The sequence below is a fragment of the Salmo salar genome, chromosome ssa12 (assembly GCF_905237065.1).
Source record: "Salmo salar chromosome ssa12, Ssal_v3.1, whole genome shotgun sequence".
NCBI classification, from domain to species: Eukaryota; Metazoa; Chordata; class Actinopteri; order Salmoniformes; family Salmonidae; genus Salmo; species Salmo salar.
Genome location: NC_059453.1, coordinates 59,493,819 through 59,511,942, shown reverse-complemented (window position 1 = coordinate 59,511,942; position 18,124 = coordinate 59,493,819). Strand labels below are relative to the sequence as shown.

At 41.5% G+C, this 18,124-nt stretch overlaps 1 protein-coding gene across 3 annotated transcripts in view; it reads left to right on the top strand.

Moving 5' to 3' along the window:
- Positions 1-15,134, top strand: part of LOC106565381 (transforming acidic coiled-coil-containing protein 1) — a 40,764-nt gene extending 25,630 nt beyond the window's left edge. For all 3 annotated transcript variants that reach the window (XM_014132430.2, XM_014132429.2, XM_014132428.2), the window contains exons 3-13: positions 1,089-2,475; positions 3,676-3,736; positions 4,581-4,779; positions 9,489-9,541; positions 10,551-10,691; positions 11,027-11,103; positions 11,255-11,298; positions 11,520-11,686; positions 12,250-12,356; positions 12,643-12,763; positions 13,026-15,134. In XM_014132430.2, coding sequence (XP_013987905.1) covers positions 1,118-2,475; positions 3,676-3,736; positions 4,581-4,779; positions 9,489-9,541; positions 10,551-10,691; positions 11,027-11,103; positions 11,255-11,298; positions 11,520-11,686; positions 12,250-12,356; positions 12,643-12,763; positions 13,026-13,094 — 2,397 coding nt within the window. In that variant the 5' untranslated portion in view covers positions 1,089-1,117 and the 3' untranslated portion in view covers positions 13,095-15,134. The remainder of the gene's footprint in view (positions 1-1,088; positions 2,476-3,675; positions 3,737-4,580; positions 4,780-9,488; positions 9,542-10,550; positions 10,692-11,026; positions 11,104-11,254; positions 11,299-11,519; positions 11,687-12,249; positions 12,357-12,642; positions 12,764-13,025) is intronic.
- Positions 15,135-18,124: the final 2,990 nt, after the last annotated feature.

The following is an 18,124-nucleotide window of genomic DNA, read 5'->3' as shown; positions in this document are numbered from 1 at the left end:
TATGGAGCAGTTAATCAGATCTGCTCTGTCCAAGCTGTACAGATGTAGGTTCTTCATTTGCAATGCAGGAAATGGAAAACGTGTTGTGTATTTAAGGTTTAAAAAGGCTTCTGCCCTTATGAAAAAAGATTGCAGAGTGCAGATATTCAACAACTACTGCGTCCAAAATACAACAGTCGACTGCAGTTACTGCACTTTTTTACTGCAGTTTCAAAACGGCAATCTTTTTTTGTAAGGGTGAAGTTTGTAATTTCCACTTTTTCAGACTTGATTTTGCCTTATGAAAAATGTATCAACCCCTTCAATAATGTCCATTTATTTATAATCCACATAATAATTCACATTTCCTGTTGCTGCAGGATTATTTTCCTACTGTAGCAAACTGGCTCAAATCAAGATCCTATATACTGAACCTCTCTCTGCGGCCCTCTCTTGTTCTCTCTGTTCACACACACACCCATTCACACGTACGTAAACATATCGATGGAAAGATTTGACTTTGCTTAGTGATGATTCGCTCTAAATATTTTGAATAAGAGGATCAACACTGCATTAAACACTGTAGCATATTAATTCTTCCACTCCACTGTATATAAATAAACTAGGGCCTTTGCTGCCCCCTGTCTCTTAGCAACAGACTGTTGCATGAAAACTGTGCCGATGATGGCCATCAGGAAACATTTGTACATTCCTCTGGGCAGTGTTGCAAAATCAACAACAGCGACAGCTCCCTCAAGACATACACTCTCAATCTGACCTGTTAAGGCTTTTCCATATGCCCTTATTACAGTTTCCAGAACAAGCAAATGTATTGTTATGTTATTAGGCCTTTAAAGAAAAGCGTAACCATGGAAATAGATGCAGCTTTATGTTACTGTGAGATTGGTAGCAACCAAGGAATATTATCATCTCTTCATATCTGTTGCAACCTGCCTTGAGAAGGCTTTTTTGTTGAAATTACATCACACTCCAAATTACATTTTTGATCATCGTCTTTTGCATTTGTGGCTATGTTTTTTATTTATGAGCTGACAGCTACTACTGGTTTTTGAGTCGACTTTTCGTATCCTCTCTCCTGCTTTCACCAGACACCCTGGAGGAGGAGGATGAACAGCTGATGGTGTCTGGCCTAGCCGGGGATCCAGCTCATAGCCTCTTTAACCAGAACATGGGCCAGGCTGAGCCCCCCTTGGCTCCTGAGGAGGAGGCCCCCGTGGACCCTAGGGAGGAGGCCCCCATGGACCCTAAGAAGGGGCCCCAAATGCTTCCCAACACAGATACTGCCGAGGTTCAACCCTCCACTGCAGACCCACCAGCACATGCCAATGGAGAAGCAATGACCAGTCCTGCTCTGAACTTAGGTCTACCTGATGAGAGGCCAAATGCTACCTCTCTGGACTTAGGCCTAACTGAGGAGAAGCCACTGGCTACTTCTCTGGACTTAGATCAACCTGAGGAAGAGAGGCCACTGTCCAGCAGCACAGAGCCAGTTTGTAATGGACACCCCATTGAGACCATCTCTGAACCGCAGGCCAAACTCACTAAAATCCCTAAAACCAAGCCCCCTTCCCTGAAGATAAAGGGAGCCCTGAGCGAGGCTAGCACACAGGGGGACGGGGACACTGACATCATCACAATCCCTAAGGCTAGCTACAACTTCGACCCGGACCAGTTTGACGACAGCTTTAACCCGTTCGCCACTGGAGGCTCCAAGATACAGAACTCCCCCCCAGCTTTTGCAGCCGATGCCCTGCCCACACTTGAGACGTTACCTGTAAGTAGCTCCTTTCCCAAACTGGAGCCTTTGCCTGTACGTAGCTCTTCTCCGCCGCTTTGTGGGACTAGTTCCTCACCTAAAATGGAGGTTGAGGAGGTCAAAGAGTTATCGTCGGAGGCATCAGAGGAGCCCAAGCCTGTGAAGATGGAGTTTGGGTTAGACGAGGCAGGCGAGGTAAAAAAAACACAGCCAAGGAGGCTGGGTAAAAAGCCTGGCAGCAAGCTCGCCGCCAAGAAACCAAAGGCCAAAGCAACAACGACTGCACCTGCCCCGACGCCGACACCCGAACCAGTCGTAGCTGAACCGGTAGCAGAGCCAGTTTCAGAAACCGCTTCTGAGCTGCTTTCCGTGCCAGGTGCCTCCTTAAGTTTGGATGACGTTCCAATTCCCAAGTCCACTTATAAGTTTGACCCCAACCAGTGGGATGACCCTAATTTTAACCCCTTTGGGGGTGGTGGTTGCAAAATGAGCAGTTCCCCAGTTCTGCCCAAAGGATCCTACAGCTTTGATCCTCAGAACTTTGACGACTCAGCGGAACCCTTTAAGCCATCTAAAGCCCTGGGCAGTGAAAACCCAACTTCCCAGGATACCCCTGCGAGGCCAGCAGAGGAAGCAGTGAAACCAAAGCTGGATCCCCCTCTGGAGGAGGAGAAGAAAACGCGCCAGCCTCCAAAGAAAAGCAAGGACAGGATCATCAAGTAAGTTCAGTACACCCACAGCTTGGTATTTCAGCATGTCAATCCAAAGCATGCATTGTGTTTCACCACTAGTCTAGCCTTCTTCAGGGTAATTCTGTTTTCAGAAATGTGTTTTGTCCTAGCAAGAAAAAAAAAAAACATGAAATTGTCTTCCTTGTCATTATCCTACAGTATGTGATATCAAGCCTTCCTTTGTGGTTTTCACACTAGTTTAAACTAGTTTTAGGTGGTGCAGCAGTTACTGGATCTCTTTTTGCCTTTTGTGAAGTCACTGGCATCCTAATGTTTGGGTCAGACGCCCGCTGCCAAACCCTCAGCCCCCAGCCAGCCCCCTAGAAACCTAACTCCTTCATCTCTAATGCTGAGCAGAACACCTCTACTCACTTCTCCTTCTCTCTCTCCTTCATCCTTCATTCCCAAAATGTTCTCTGTGCCACCGCTGTACCCCCTCCCTCCCTCCCAACCAACCTCCACTGTCTGTCTATCATGCACCCCTTCTCTGCTTCTCCTTCCACCTTGTGTTTGTTCGCCTCAGGACCACTGAACAAGTGAAGTTTCTCTGTTTTCTATTGTAAGTAGTACTCGCTCTTCCACCACTCACTCTCTCGCTTGGAATGCCGTCTTTGCTTTCTGTCCCATTGCATGTGTTGTTATGATGAGAGCTCAGTGTTGTCATGATGAGAGCTCAGTGTTGTCATGAGGAGAGCTCAGTGTTGTCATGAGGAGAGCTCAGTGTTGTCATGAGGAGAGCTCAGTGTTGTCATGAGGAGAGCTCAGTGTTGTCATGAGGAGAGCTCAGTGTTGTCATGAGGAGAGCTCAGTGTTGTCATGAGGAGAGCTCTGTGAAGATGCTTTTAGTGACCTGCACTCCTGCTTGTTGGCACGTGAACCCTCCTTGAAAAACAAAGATTCATTAGCTAGTTGGCTATTTCCTGAACGGTTGCCTTGTTACTCTTTGCAAAGTTAAATAGCAGATTTCTATCAGCATAGGATTTTTAACAGTGCTAAAGTGTGCAACACTGACAAGACCAATGGGACCTGTAGTGTTTACAGTATAATCCATATTTAGACAACAGCTATTTATTAGATACCTGTCCTGAACAATTACATGTCAAGTAAACATTTCATCTTGGCTTAGTGCCCCAATAACAAATGCTATATTTTTTATTCACAAATCCTCTGCCTGTGTTCTTCCTCTAGGAATTCTTGTAAGGTGAAGAAGTATGAAAACCAGTCCCTGGTCCTGGATGTCTGCAATCAGGTGTGTGTGTGTGTGTGTGTGTGTGTGTGTGTGTGTGTGTGTGTGTGTGTGCAAAATCAGCTGAATATAACCTTGCTGCAGTGTCACTGCAATTGTTAATACTCAGTAGGTTACCTCATCTCATTTACACACACACACACACACACTACTTCTCTCTCATGCTGACCAGTGCCTTTCCCTTTCTCACACACTCGTCAGTGTGTCTCTAGCACTGCAGTACAACCCTGGCGTGTTGACAGATGCATTACTCATCTCTCAGCACTGTTTATCAGTCTATAGAGGCCGTGTGCCATCAAGTTTTTTGACCTCCCATTGTACTTCAATAGACTATCCAACTACTTCAAGTAACCCCCAAATGTAACGCTTTGAAAATCCAAACAAAAATACTATAATATCAGAGAAATCAAGTACTATTTGCATGTTGAAATGGGGTGGCAGCGTAGCCTAGTGGTTAGAGTGTTGGACTAGTAACCGAAAAGGTTGCAAGTTCAAATCCCCGCGTTCTGCCCAAGAGTAAGGCAGTTAACTTCTGTTCCTAGGCCGTCATTGAAAATAAGAATTTGTTCTTAACTGACTTGCCTAGTAAAATAAAGGTAAAATAGAATGCACCTTGGAATATTGCTGCATTGTTCATGATTTTTTGTTGGTGGACTTATTCTCTGAGGGTACAGTGCACATTTTACAGATTATGGCTTTAATTATAGAATGATCATCAACGCCTATCAGATGGAATACATTGAATTTAATACGGTAATGACAGTTAGTACCATCACATCAGTGTTCGATCTTTCTCTAGAGTCTTCTAGACTGACAACACGCTGGCACTGCATTCTCTTGTTTACAGGAAGAGGATGTGGTGGTGTCCCAGGTCCAAGGAATGCCCCGCCGTGTTCGCCATGCCACCGATGAGGAAAAGCTGGCTTGCAGTGGCATCATGGGCCAGAAAGCCAAGGAGGAGGCAGAGGTGGAGGTGGAGGAAGACTCAGCGTGTGCCAAAGGCCCAGCCAACCCATCCAATGTCAAAAGCCAGGCGCTGCTGGATGGTACATTTGGTTTGCTCTCAGGCAGGGGCGTCAGTTGGGTATGGCAGTCGCCATACCCTAGCTCAAGACCCACATTTTTTAAAGTAGGCTACACAAAAGTAGACACAAATCGTTCCAATCCCGATTAAAATGTAAAGGCTGTTTAGCATATTAGTAGGCTGGCTTTAGGACCATGCAGAGCATCATTCGGAGAGAAGCTGCCAGCCTTTCTCTTACTTTAAGAAAGCAGAGACAGAGTTTGCTTTGTCAGTCAGCCTTTTAGGAAGTGCGCCGATTGCTTTGAATCTGATATCGGCGTTGAACTTGGCCTTGTAAGCCTCGAGGCCAGCTGTTTTATGCACAGGTTACTTTCACATTGATGTCGGCACAGGTGGCACGTCCAATAGGCTAGGGGAAGATAAGCTTCCATTAAAGTAAATTGAATTAAATCTGCCCAAATTAGCTATATAATTACTCGTGCCTATACAGAAATAAATACAATCTTTCAAAATACTACACCAGAGAGCATGATTTTTCCACAGGATCATTAGCTTCTTTTCAAAATGAGCTGTGGATCATTTTAAGCGCACAGTAAATAGCTGATTGTTGAGTTGCAGCAGTCAGAAAAGCAATTAAATAGACCTTGGCCTATTGCAATATTTCAAAATACAATCGTAGGAAAAACAGTTTAAAAAGCAAATGGCTATTGCTCAAAAGACAAAGAAAAGATGAATCTTTCTCTAGTTATCAAAATTCTCAACTCCCAATTGAGCGAACACAATTTATTGGCACCAGCGGAGATCATTGGCCATATCCCCCGAGTGCAAGCATATTCACTGTTGTATCATTGGATCAGTACCACTGGAAAGTTTTTGGGGGGACAATAATGTCCTCCTCCAGGCTAGATGGACGTCATATTGTACAATTTGTGTATTCCCTTTTCGTAGGCCAAGATTAGATTTTTTACTGATCGTTTTCACTGATCTGTTTGTCAGTCAGCAGAGTAGGCTTTTCCATTTGTGTTTTATTAAAAAATGTTGCCTAGCTATGTCTCCAGTCATATAAAGTGTAGTAGGATTGCATGAAATGTGTTTAGAAGGGCACATTTTTCCAGCGCAAAGAAAGAATAATCATAGCTGATCAGGTCTACTCTATAGGCCCTATTCCCACTACGAGAGATTAACCTGTTGAGGACCCCTTCGAGATAGGATCCTGATAACGGGATCATTTGACAAAATAGCATGGTGCGAAATTCAAAACAACAAAAATCTAATAATTTCAATTTCTCAAACATACGACTATTTTACACCATTTTAAAAATACACTTCTCGTTAATGCAACCACATTGTCCGATTTCAAAAAGGCTTTACAGCGAAAGCAAAACATTACATTATGTTAGGACACACCTAAACAAGAAAAGCCATACAGCCATTTTCCTAGCAAGGAGAGTTGTCACAAAAACCCGAAATACAGCTAAAATTAAGCTCTAACCTTTGACGATCTTCATCAGATGACACTCATAGGACATCATGTTACACAATACATGTATGTTTTGTTCGATCAAGTTCATATTTATATCCAAAAACAGCATTTTACATTGGCGGGTGATGTTCAGAAAATGTTTAGCCTCCAAAACTTCCGGTGAATGAGCACAATGAGCACACATATTACAGAAATACTCATCATAAACGTTGACAAATTATATAACAATTATTTAAAGAATTATAGATATACTACTTTTTAATGCAACCGCTGTGTCAGATTTCAAAATAACTTTACGGAGAAAGCACATTGTTCAATATTCTGAGTACATAGCTCAACCATCAATGCAAGCTATACAGTTAGCCACGAAGTCACGGCGTCAACAAAACTCTAAAATAGTGTTATAAATCTTTTCTTACCTTTGCTGATCTTCGGTGGAATGCACTCGCAGGATTCCCACTTCCACAAGAAATGTTCATTTGTTCGATAAAGTCCATCATTTATGTCCAAATACACTATTCCAAAGGCACGAGGCGGGGGCGCAAATAAATAGACGAAAAGCTCAAAAGTTCCATTACCGTTTGTAGAAACATGTCAAACAATGTTTACAATCATTCTTTAGGGTATTTTTAACGTAAAAATGCGATAATTTTTCAACCGGACAATAGCGTATTTATTCCAGAAGAAAAAAAAAGGAACGGCGGGCTCGCGCATCACCAAGTCCCTTGTCCTCAGACAGGCCACTGATTGACTGAGCTCCTATTTTCTGCCCAGTAACAGGAGAAGGATGAAAAAACTTTCTGAAGGCTGTTGACAGCCAATGGAAGCCTTAGGAAGTGCAACGTGACCCCTTAGACACTTTAGTTTTGATAGGGATTCAAAAGAAGAACTACAATTCTCAGATTTCCCACTTCCTGGTTGGATTTTTCTCAGGTTTTTGCCTGCCATATGAGTTCTGTTATACTCACAGACATAATTCAAACAGTTTTAGAAACGGCAGAGTGTTTTCTATCCAAATCTACTAATAATATGCATATTCTACCTTCTGAGTCTGAGTAGGAGGCAGTTTAATTTGGACACGTTTTTCATCCGAACGTGAAAATACTGCTCCCTATCAAGGACTGTCTGAGGACCAGATTGGCGAAAGAGATTTTCAACTTCATATTACACATTTGCCTTACCTTTCGTTGTGGCTGGCAACGTGACATTCTTGGTCCGCAGCGCAAATTGACCGTAAATATCACAGAAGCCAGTAAACACAAACGATTTAACAATCCAAGCAATTTTTCTTCTAAAACACATTAGGCTACAATATTGAATAATGTGACAATCCACAAGCAGGTGCAGGCAATTAATGGGTTTATTTTCTCGTCCATACACATTAAATTAGCTGACAATACACCGAGAACTCTTGCTAACTAACAACATGATTCTTAATCAAATAATGAATGTTTACCCCTCCCTAGTTGAGGAACCATCAACTCCGTTCTCTTATGGTCGCGGGATTTGTTATCAACAACATTTGAGTCACCATCAGTCAATTCTAAAAGCTTTTAGCGAATACAACCACTGACTTTTTACTCATCGCTCGTACTACGTAAACTAAGATTCAATTGGGTCCTTGGGATGTCCCTACCCCAAAAGTTGACGTTGAAACGTTAAATGGTTACAGTTAAGGTTAGGTAAGGGTTATGGTAGGGTTATGATTAAGGTTAGGATTTAGGGTCATTTACGTAGCACGAGCAACGATGAAAAAGTCGGTGGTTGTATTCGCTAAATGATTTTATTAGAAATATGAATTTCAGCACCCCGCGGAAGGACCGCAGTTGTACAGGACAAACATAAGTACAGTGAAGCGTATTCAGATTTATTTATTTTTTACAGAAATCTACTGATTGTGACTCAACGTTGGTGCTAGCAAATCCCACGACCAGTTATCAAAACTCAACACCACCTCAATATAAGAGAACAGAGTTGGGGGTTCCTCAGCTACCCACCCATACGAATATAAAATTACAGTAAAGCTATCATACAGTGTCATTCATATTATATTATAATATAGCCTACACAGCTAGGTAACATTAGCTAGCTAGTTAGCGAAACAAAATATGTTCTGCATCCTCACGTAAACGTGTTAGCTGTAGCTGACGTTTAGCTGAACCATTGCTAGATGTGAGCTCTTTGGCTTACACTAGGTACTGTATTAAAGTTATCTCAGAACAAACCAGGTTTCATTTTATCAATATCATGGAAGTCATTATGAGATCCAAGCAAATTGTGACTGAAAATGCTGATAATTCCCCGGAGAGTTACTTATTGTTTGGACCTCAGTAGCTCAGTGCAGTCAAGCAAAAAAATAACAGATTCAAAGCTACGGCTACAATTTCAGGTTAAAAACTAAATAAAACAAGTCTCAAAATTAAGGAAAATGTCTGTACATTTTAGCTGTTTCAAAAACAATGTATGCTATTACTGTAAGAGTGTTGGCTTAACGAGACAATTCTGTTTACACAACCCTGTTTAAACGGGGGCAACTGTCGGGCGAGTGTTGTGCGCTCCCTCTGAAGGTAGCGCTCGAGGCTTGACAAGTTCGCAAGTTTACATTGCAGTATATGTGTAGCCGAGGGACCCTAAAAGTCTGCTCGCTCAGGCATGCATTGTTCAGAACTGTCTGTTTTGCTGACAGTGACTGAGTTTAGTTATATTATTAGCTGAGTTTCTTTTCCTTTTTTAAGGAACTCAGTCGGGCTTTCAACTTACTCTTGAAAGTTGTAATAGTAGAATGCACAAGGTGCAATATCGAAACTGGGTAGTACATAAGCAGTTCAACTAGCCCATGTCAGCTAACATTTTTTTAGCTAGGTTTTTTTTGCCCATTGATTTTGTTGTAATGTTTGAGTCACTCACATATCACATGAACACATATAAGATGTACAGGATGTTCCCCAATGATATAAGGGGGACATGAGTGAAAAGCTTGTGAACCCCGGTTTTAGATGTATCCAATAATCAAGTCATAGTCAAAGTGACTCTGCTTAAAGGGGCAAGAAAACAAACAGCTAAATGCAAGAAGTAGTCCTAGATGAAGCATAAAAGCAGCTTCTGGAGAGCCTCTTGGATTGTTGAATCTCACATTAGGTTTTACTGCCACCTATTGGCCATTGAAAATCAAGTGTTGAGTAAAATGACTTTCCATCTCCATCCCCTGATTCATGATACTGATTCAATATTTATTTTTTGCCCCTCAGGTCCACAGGCAAGGATAACACACTGTATGGATGAGAAAGACATTTGCACTTCGGTAAGTAGGCCTAGATCAGGGCTGGCCAACTTTGATGGGGGTGAGGCCACAAAGAATTTGAACTCGTCATAAGGGGCCGTAGTGGCTCGTGGGTCAGCGTACCCTCATCCATACCCACACATGCAGTCAACTGATTTGTGCAATCAATCCATTTGTGCATTTAAACTACTTAACTCTCCTAACTAAATGCATTATACCAGTAGCCAAGGACGGTTCTAGCCTTTTGGGGGCCCTAAGCAAGATTTGGTTGGGGGGCCCCCCCACCTCGCAGACAAATCATTTTACTGGGTCCCTTCTTGACGGCAGAGAGAAATGTAGCATTTCTACATATTTTGCCATGGGGCGTAAAGAACATTTTGTCGTTTTAAAGCACGTTTTCTGCAATTCGACACATTTTGCCATGGGGCAGAGAGAACATTTTGAAATGTTTTAACAAACTTCATGCAGTTATACTCATTTTGCCATGAGGTAGAGAGAAAAATAATTCTACACATCTTGCCATGACTTATGCCATGTCAGTATGATATCTGAGTGAGAGTGACTTGCAAAATCAATAGGGTGCCCCCCGAGGTCAGGGCCCCTGGGCACGTGCCCTGCATGCCCGGTCAGTATTCGGCCATGATTACTATTTTAGATAGCTGTCTAGACAGCTAACTTACCAATCTAAAAATTGTTAGCTGACAAGGCTAATTGAGTGACTGTCAGTGACTAACATAACAAGAGAAAAACTGCTGATGCACAACCAAATTTCGAAATTGCACCTTTTGTATTCTACTTTTTTAACTCTCAACAGTAAGTTGAGACCCCGACCCCAAAATACATTGGGGTCGAGGGCCCCATTTTTGGAAATTGATCCGCGCGCCTTAAAAAGAGGACCTATGCGGCACACGGGCAGACAGTTACCCATCCCTGGCTTAGATCTTTTGATTTGTTAGTTGTCATAATTTGTCAATAGAAGCCAGTTTGCATTAGAGCTCAGACTGACATGTTTTGTCCTTGGTGTCTATAGAGTGAAGAGCTGTCAATCACCCCAGGGCCAAAGTTGATTGGCTGTGAGGGTCACGATGATAAAGGCAGTCCTTCCTCCCTGGAGACCATATCGCAAAGTGAGATGGACAAAGCAGCAGTGCTCACCTTGATCAGAGAGGAGGTACAGTAACTGACTGATTAAACCTGGGTCGTGATCATTAGGCACCAAACGGAAATAGGGAGGGATTACTTTGACTAATAAGAAACACACATTTTTCGTTAAACATTTCCCATTGCCTGCCCTAATGAACACAACCTAGCTAACACCAAGCTAGTCCTTTGAGCTAAAGGCTCAATTCCTTGATTGCAGACTGTCACTGTAACACTGAACACACACTACAGTACTTCTGTTAAATTATACGATAGTAAACATGCTTAAATAATCAACAAGTAGCAAGCAAATGGATGCCTGGCTGTCAAGCCTCCTCTAACCCTAAAGTGTTTTCTCCCCAACAGATAATCACTAAAGAGATAGAAGCCAATGAATGGAAGAGAAAGTATGAAGAAAGCCGCATGGAGGTGTTAGAGATGAGGTATTATATGGCGCTGTTGCTTTAGTTTGCCATAATTCAAAGATAATCATATTTAGAATATAACAGAGACAAACTCACAAGAAACCTTTTAGACTGGAAAGAAACCTTTTCATTTTTATTTATATCTCCTGTGTTTATCTGTCTCTTGTAGGAAAATAGTGGCAGAGTACGAGAAAACCGTTGCACAGATGATTGGTAAGTTTTTGAGGAGTTCATTTTATCTGCACTGATATTAAATAATGGGATAGGTGAAAGCAATATGGTGGATGTCTACCAGCTTATGGCTTTCACCAGCCCATTTAATTCCACATCAGTGCAAATCCATGGAACTAGACGATACTAACAAGCCTATATAGACTTTTGAGACACACCCTTGTTTGGATGTCCCTCAACTGTCTGATCTGTGACCTTTACAGAGGACGAGCAGCACAAGAGGAGTGTCCTGGGCTCCCAGAAGAGCGTCCAGCAGGTGATCCTGGAGCGGGACCAGGCCCTGGCTGACCTCAACTCCGTGGAGCGCTCACTCTCTGACCTCTTCAGACGCTACGAGAACATGAAGACCGTCCTGGAAGGCTTTAAGAAGGTAGGCTACGTGTTAACACTAGACTAAAGAGAACGTTAAATAATGTGAGTGTATGGTTAGATTAAGACTAGAGGTTCTGTTGAAGAAGTGACCCATTGCACAAAAACTGGTTTAATCAATGTTGTTTTCACATCATTTCAACCCCAAAAAATTGTGTGATGACATTGAATTAACTTTGGAAACGAATTGGATTTGCTAAAAGTATTCAACGTAAGGGAATTTCATATTTTTTTCATCTAACTTTTGACTTAAATCCAATGACATGGCAATTTTTTGTTGTTGATTTCACATTGAATCACGTTAGATGACAACTCAACCAAATGTAAATCAAAACTAGACGTTGTACTTACCTTTTGTACTTTCTGTTTTTATTATTTTGTTGATGTTATGATGTACAGAGTTCTTTTATGTTTGGAAAAGCACTTATTAATGGGATGAAATGGTATTATTAGCGTCACTGTTTTTTCTGTATCTGATTGTTGCTTACAAAATTACTATCTGTAATGGAGATACAAGGTTATTCAGTTCTCAGGTTTTTTTTCTGTCTGTGTGTGTGTGTTCAGAATGAAGAGGTGCTGAAGAAGTGTGCCCAGGAGTACCTGGTCCGCGTCAGACAGGAAGAACAGAGATACCACACACTCAAGATCCACGCAGAGGAAAAACTAGACAAGTAACGATAGTTTAGTATTTCTTGTATCTAGACTGCTTTTTCAGCAAATGTTTTATATGATTTGAGTCTTGACTCTAGGGATTGAGACGGTAAATGTTTCAATGTTAAATATCTGATCATGTTAAATATAAATATCACTTTATCTAGTCTATCGTTCATTTGGCTACTATGTACTTTTGAGGCGAGGGACATTATCTTTCTATGGTTCACGCTCTCATTTCTTTGTGAGGTCTTCTATTTTTCTTTATTTTCTTTCTTTAATGTTCCGGTCTCTGCTGTGTTGCAGAGCAAATGAAGATATCGCCCAAGTGCGCTCCAGGGCCGACTCAGAGAGTGTGGCTCTTCATGCCAGCCTGAGGAAGGAGCAGATGAAGGTGGACTCTTTGGAGAGAGCCCTCCATCAGAAGGTACTTGACTTGACATGAGTTAAATTGACTTGACTTGGCTTGACTTTATCCCTAAGGGAAAATGTGTCTGTAGGAATCATTAATAGTAAAATAATAATTGGATACAAGAATTCTGTTTGTTATCAATGGTTCCCAATGAGAAGCACAAAATGGCGCATTTCGACCAGGAAGTGTTTCATGATGTCACATTTGTTAGTCACAAAAAAACAATTCAAATGCTGAATCTTTGAACAATCTCTGCCTATCTCTCTATTCTTCACAGAACCAAGAAATTGAGGAGCTCACGAAAATCTGTGACGAACTAATAGCAAAGCTCGGAACATTAGACTGATACCTGATATCATGAACTTTGGAGTTCTTGGATGTACTGTTCCAACAACAACTCTCCGCTCTGCCTTACCGTTGCAGCCAAGGCCTAACCATCCCCACCACTAGTAAACGACTGTCCACACATCAACACAATCTGAACCCGTCTCTGCCACTATTACTTACACACACAGGGAGTGACGGCACTATTCTATGTTTTTTATGATCAATTAAAGTATTGATGTGGCAAATTGTAATGTGCATGTGCAGCTGTTATACGCATGTAGGGCCAAATCGTAACTTTTCAATAAATAAAGCATAGTATGGACATTACTGTCGATTTCTCCCTGTCGTGGGGCTATGTGAGGGATCTGCTTGTAACCTGTTGCGTTGCGTACTGTGGGGTGTTTGTAAAGTATGTTCCACGTCATGGATTATCACTTTTGAAGAAAGAGACAGAGACGTATGATCCAGAAAGGGTTTGGGGGACATTCTTCTGCTGATACAGGGAAAGAGATCAACAATCAATCAGTTGGTGGCTCTCGTTTTGCAATCACTTGCGTTCCACGGGTTTAGACTTTACTCAATCATTCTGCTGCTATTCTAGTAACTACTAGAGATGGAGAGCGATCCATTTATCGTTTTATAGAGTTACCGTTTCGATCTACTCTCATTTTATCTTCTATTGTTTTGTACCTTTCTTTAGGTAGGACATGCTTTTAGCGGTATGCTAGTATACGTTTTTTTTAACCGATCAAGGGATTGCACATTTATTTTAATACCTATGTAGCTTCTTGTTATTTGATATCAACTTCAAACTGCAGTTTGTGGTCGATGCTCTAGATCTTTGTAGCTCCATGAGATATACTCTATATACCTTTATTAATTATTATTATAATTTGAAGGCAAAGCACACGTTTCATGTCTACAGCATATGTTAAAGTATCTTTGTTTGCTCATGTCTGTTATCACCACATGTCTGGAGGAGGTGCTTGGTTTTCTGTATTAACAATGCAACATTATTTGGAAAGACTCTTGTTACCGTATTTGTTGTTTGAACAAATATGTTTCGTTATATAGACAATATAGGCTTTAATCCATATTCCTTGTGTCTTACCCCTTAGCTCATGTAGCTGAACAAAAGAGCACTATGACAAGAATATCTTAACAAATCCATCAACGGAGTAGTGACATATCCTGTTTATAATTGTACTTTTTGCTCTCTTTAAGAATCGTTTGAAACTGACATGTTTTGTTTTCTTCTTTCCTTTAGCTAGACACAGCATAGGGAGCTGTGGTTGTAAGCTTGGCTTTCTGCAGTGCAGCCACAGTTAAGTTTCTCTCCAGACCTTTGGAAAACAGGACAAATATTTTCTACCATCTCCATAATACTTGTGTTGCCAAATCTTTCCCTTGCCCTCAAAGGCCATCACTGTTAATGTTGTAGGCTCTGAGAATAACTTTTCCAGAAAACACTAATTATTATGACATCTGTAAACTATATACTAATGCAGATGTGGATTCTTGTTTAGATAGATGTTCTCAGAGTGAACAAAAAGCTAACTGGTGGCCAAACAGCACAACGACTAGTTCCTTTAATGTTATGGTAAACTGTAGGACTGGTTCCTTTCAACATTTAGGACTACAAGGACCTACAGTACAGTATGTGGACATGGAACTGTCCCCAAGCCCACTTTAGGTGCTGCCTACCTGAGTCATAGTTTGGGAGCCATTGCCTTATCATTCCTGTTTCATGAATCATCATCATCCTCCTCATCATCATCAGTACCTTCAACTGCCAAATGTTATTATTGTGCCAAATAAAGGGGTTTCAGGAGGAGGTATCATGACTTAAAGGTCTGACTTTGAAGTTGCTTGTCATTCTATCACTGCAGTATCTGTACATTTTATATTGTATGAAAATAATATAATTTTATTGGATTGTTCATACAGTATTTGTAAAGTAGAGGAATGAAACGTGCACAGATTCTATGATGTTACTGATTGTTATATATATATTTTGTGCAGAAGGCATTTCCTGAATAAAAGTGATCATTATTGTGAACTTTTTTTACTTCAGTTAAACTTTTAGGCTGGGATTTAAATTCGAGGCACTCTATAGAGTAGCGCACTGCACAGCCGATGTGCCTAAAGGCAATTTCCCTGACGTTCACGGAGATCACATTCACAGTAAATGCTGCGCATGTCGGCTGACCTTCAAAAGTGAAGAGCAATGTGCTGCCGTTTAACGCGCCTTGGATTGAATCCCAGCCTTAGTGGATTAGGCTATTTCAACCACATCACGCTTCACCATCTGGCACCATCCGACGAACGAATCTGAGTTTGACGCATGCCAGGATAATGCTACCTGCCCCAATGCATAGTGCCAATTGTAACGTTTGGTGGATGAAGAATAATGGTCTGGGGCTGTTTTTCATGGTTCGGGCTAGACCCCTTAGTTCCAGTGAAGGGAAATCTTAACGCTAAACCATACACTGACATTCTAGATGATTCTGTGCTTCCAACTTTGTGGCAACAGTTTGGGGAAGGCCCTTTCCTGTTTCAGCATGACAATGCCCCTGGGCACAAAGCGAGGTCCATACAGAAATGGTTTGTTGAGATCGGTGTGGAAGAACTTGACTGGCCTGCACAGAGCCCTGACCTCAACCCCATCAAACACCTTTGGGATGAATTGGAACGCCGACTGCGAGCCAGACCTAATCACCCAACATCAGTGCCCGACCTCACTAATGCTCTTGTGGCTGAATGGAAGCAAGTCCCCGCAATAATGTTCCAACTAGTGGAAAGCCTTCCCAGAAAAGTGGAGGCTGTTGTAGCAGCAATGGGGGACCAACTCCATATTAATTCCCATGACTGCAATGAGATGTTTGACAAGCAGGTGTCCACATACTTTTGGTCATGTAGTTTATTTTAGTATTAAACAATGTCTTACTGCAGTAACAGTCAGTAAACACTCAATTTCAAAAGTGCCACAAGACTTTCAAAAACTTTCATCAAAATGTCATTGAGGTATAAAATGACTACTGAAAGTGTTAAATATACAGTCAAATATTCAGTACTGAGTACATAAACACAACCTGTGATAAATGTTTAATTTTAATTTGACTAATTAGTGTGCATGTTTAAGCTAAATCTGTGATGTGAAGTCTACTTAGCTTAAATGAGTTCACTCATAAAGCAGAACTGTGTCGACATTTGACAAACAACTGTTCAACAAGGGGAAATATTTACATTACAAACATCAAGGAATTAAAGCAATAGCAAGAACATATCTGGGCTGGGATTCAAACAATGTAGAGGACATACGTTACCAGAGATTTGATGTACTGTATTCAGGATTTCAAGCTGAAAGTCTGCACAAAACATTTTTTATTTATTTGGGACCTCATGATAATTGATACTTAATCTGATTACCGGCAACCAACTATTGGGATTTTTAAACTGATATACTTTGTTTGGCTGATAAAGATCTCTTATTTTTCTCCAGTGTGTCAGCGAACATCTTCTGCTTCATGTTCCTCAGGACATGCATGGTGATCTTCACAACCCCATCTCTGGCACTGCTCTCCTGCTTCTCATCTTCAGCGTCTACCATTTTCTCGTCCTCTCTCTGACTCCAAAATAATTCTGGGTGATCTGAACTCAGAATCCTCTTGATCTGAACTTAGCTCATTCCTCGCAAATGTGATGACATTCTCTCCAAGTGTCTGAACACACAAAATGTAAAAGTTCAGATCGAAGGAACACCAAAGTTATTTCAACATATTGTAGAACTATACCTTCACTGAGGTAATCAAGACCAATGTAAATCATCTCACCCTGACTATATAAAGGCCAGGTGTGTGTGATGCTGGGCAGACCGACCACTGGGAATATCTGGCTCTGATCTCTGCTGTTGGTCTCTGTGGACAAAACATGAGATTATACACCTTACTCTGTACATACAGTACCTGAACACACACACACAAACACACACACACACACACAGGTTTATAAACATCATATGGGCATATGATTATGTGCTGTATTTGAAGATATAGCTCTTGTACCTCTGTTTGGTAGATAAGTCTTTCTTGCTGAATTTAAATGGAAGTTTCATAGACTGGTTACTCTTCATGAGAACACAGCTGGGTAGAGGGGAGTCTCGTCTTTCCAGCTGGATTGGGCTTCAACACAACAGAATCAGACCTTTACTCTAGTCTATTCTGTCTAATGATGGTGTAATAATATACAAACTCGGAGCATAAATGCTACAGTGTACTCACGCATGCACCCACCCATGCATGCATGCATGCACGCACTCACTCACTCTCTCCCTTTCCTCCCACCTTTTAGCTTTTGTGTTAGTGTCATGTTCCCCTGAGAGATTCATCTTAGAGGCAGTGCCCCGTCCTCTCTCAACCCCACAGAGACTCATCAGAGGCAGTGTTCGGGCCAGTAACCGAAAGGTTGCTGGATCGAATCCCTGAGCTGACAAGGTAGAAATCGGTCGTTCTGCCCCTGAGCAAGGCAGTTAACCCACTGTTCCGCAGGCGCCGAAAACATGGATGTTGATTATTGCAGCACCTCTCTGATTCAGAGGGGTTGGGTTAAATGCGGAAGACACATTTCAGTTGAATGCATTCAGTTGTCCAACTGACTAGGTTTCCCCTTTCTGTCCCCCTTCCCTCTCTCCCTAGTGAGCCTCTTTAAGCCTAAACAAAGACATGCAGCGTATGTTAAAGTGAATCAATAATACAGACAGCGATATAATAGTCATAAAACACAGCAGTTGAAGCAAAGTTCAATGAAGCACAATACAATTACCAATAAAAACGTGCTTATGGAACAGTCTTGATAGGGATCATTTGGGAATAAGTATGACCTTTTATATAACATTTCTATTGGGAGTTCTGGTTGCCATTCATGTAGTGAATTCTTTGTTTCTCTGATTCAAGCTCAGTGATACAAACTGTTGCAAGTGAAGTGCTTTGTCAATGCTGTATCAATAAACCCAAGCACACAGTCCAGTGAAACAAACTGACACCTTGGCCT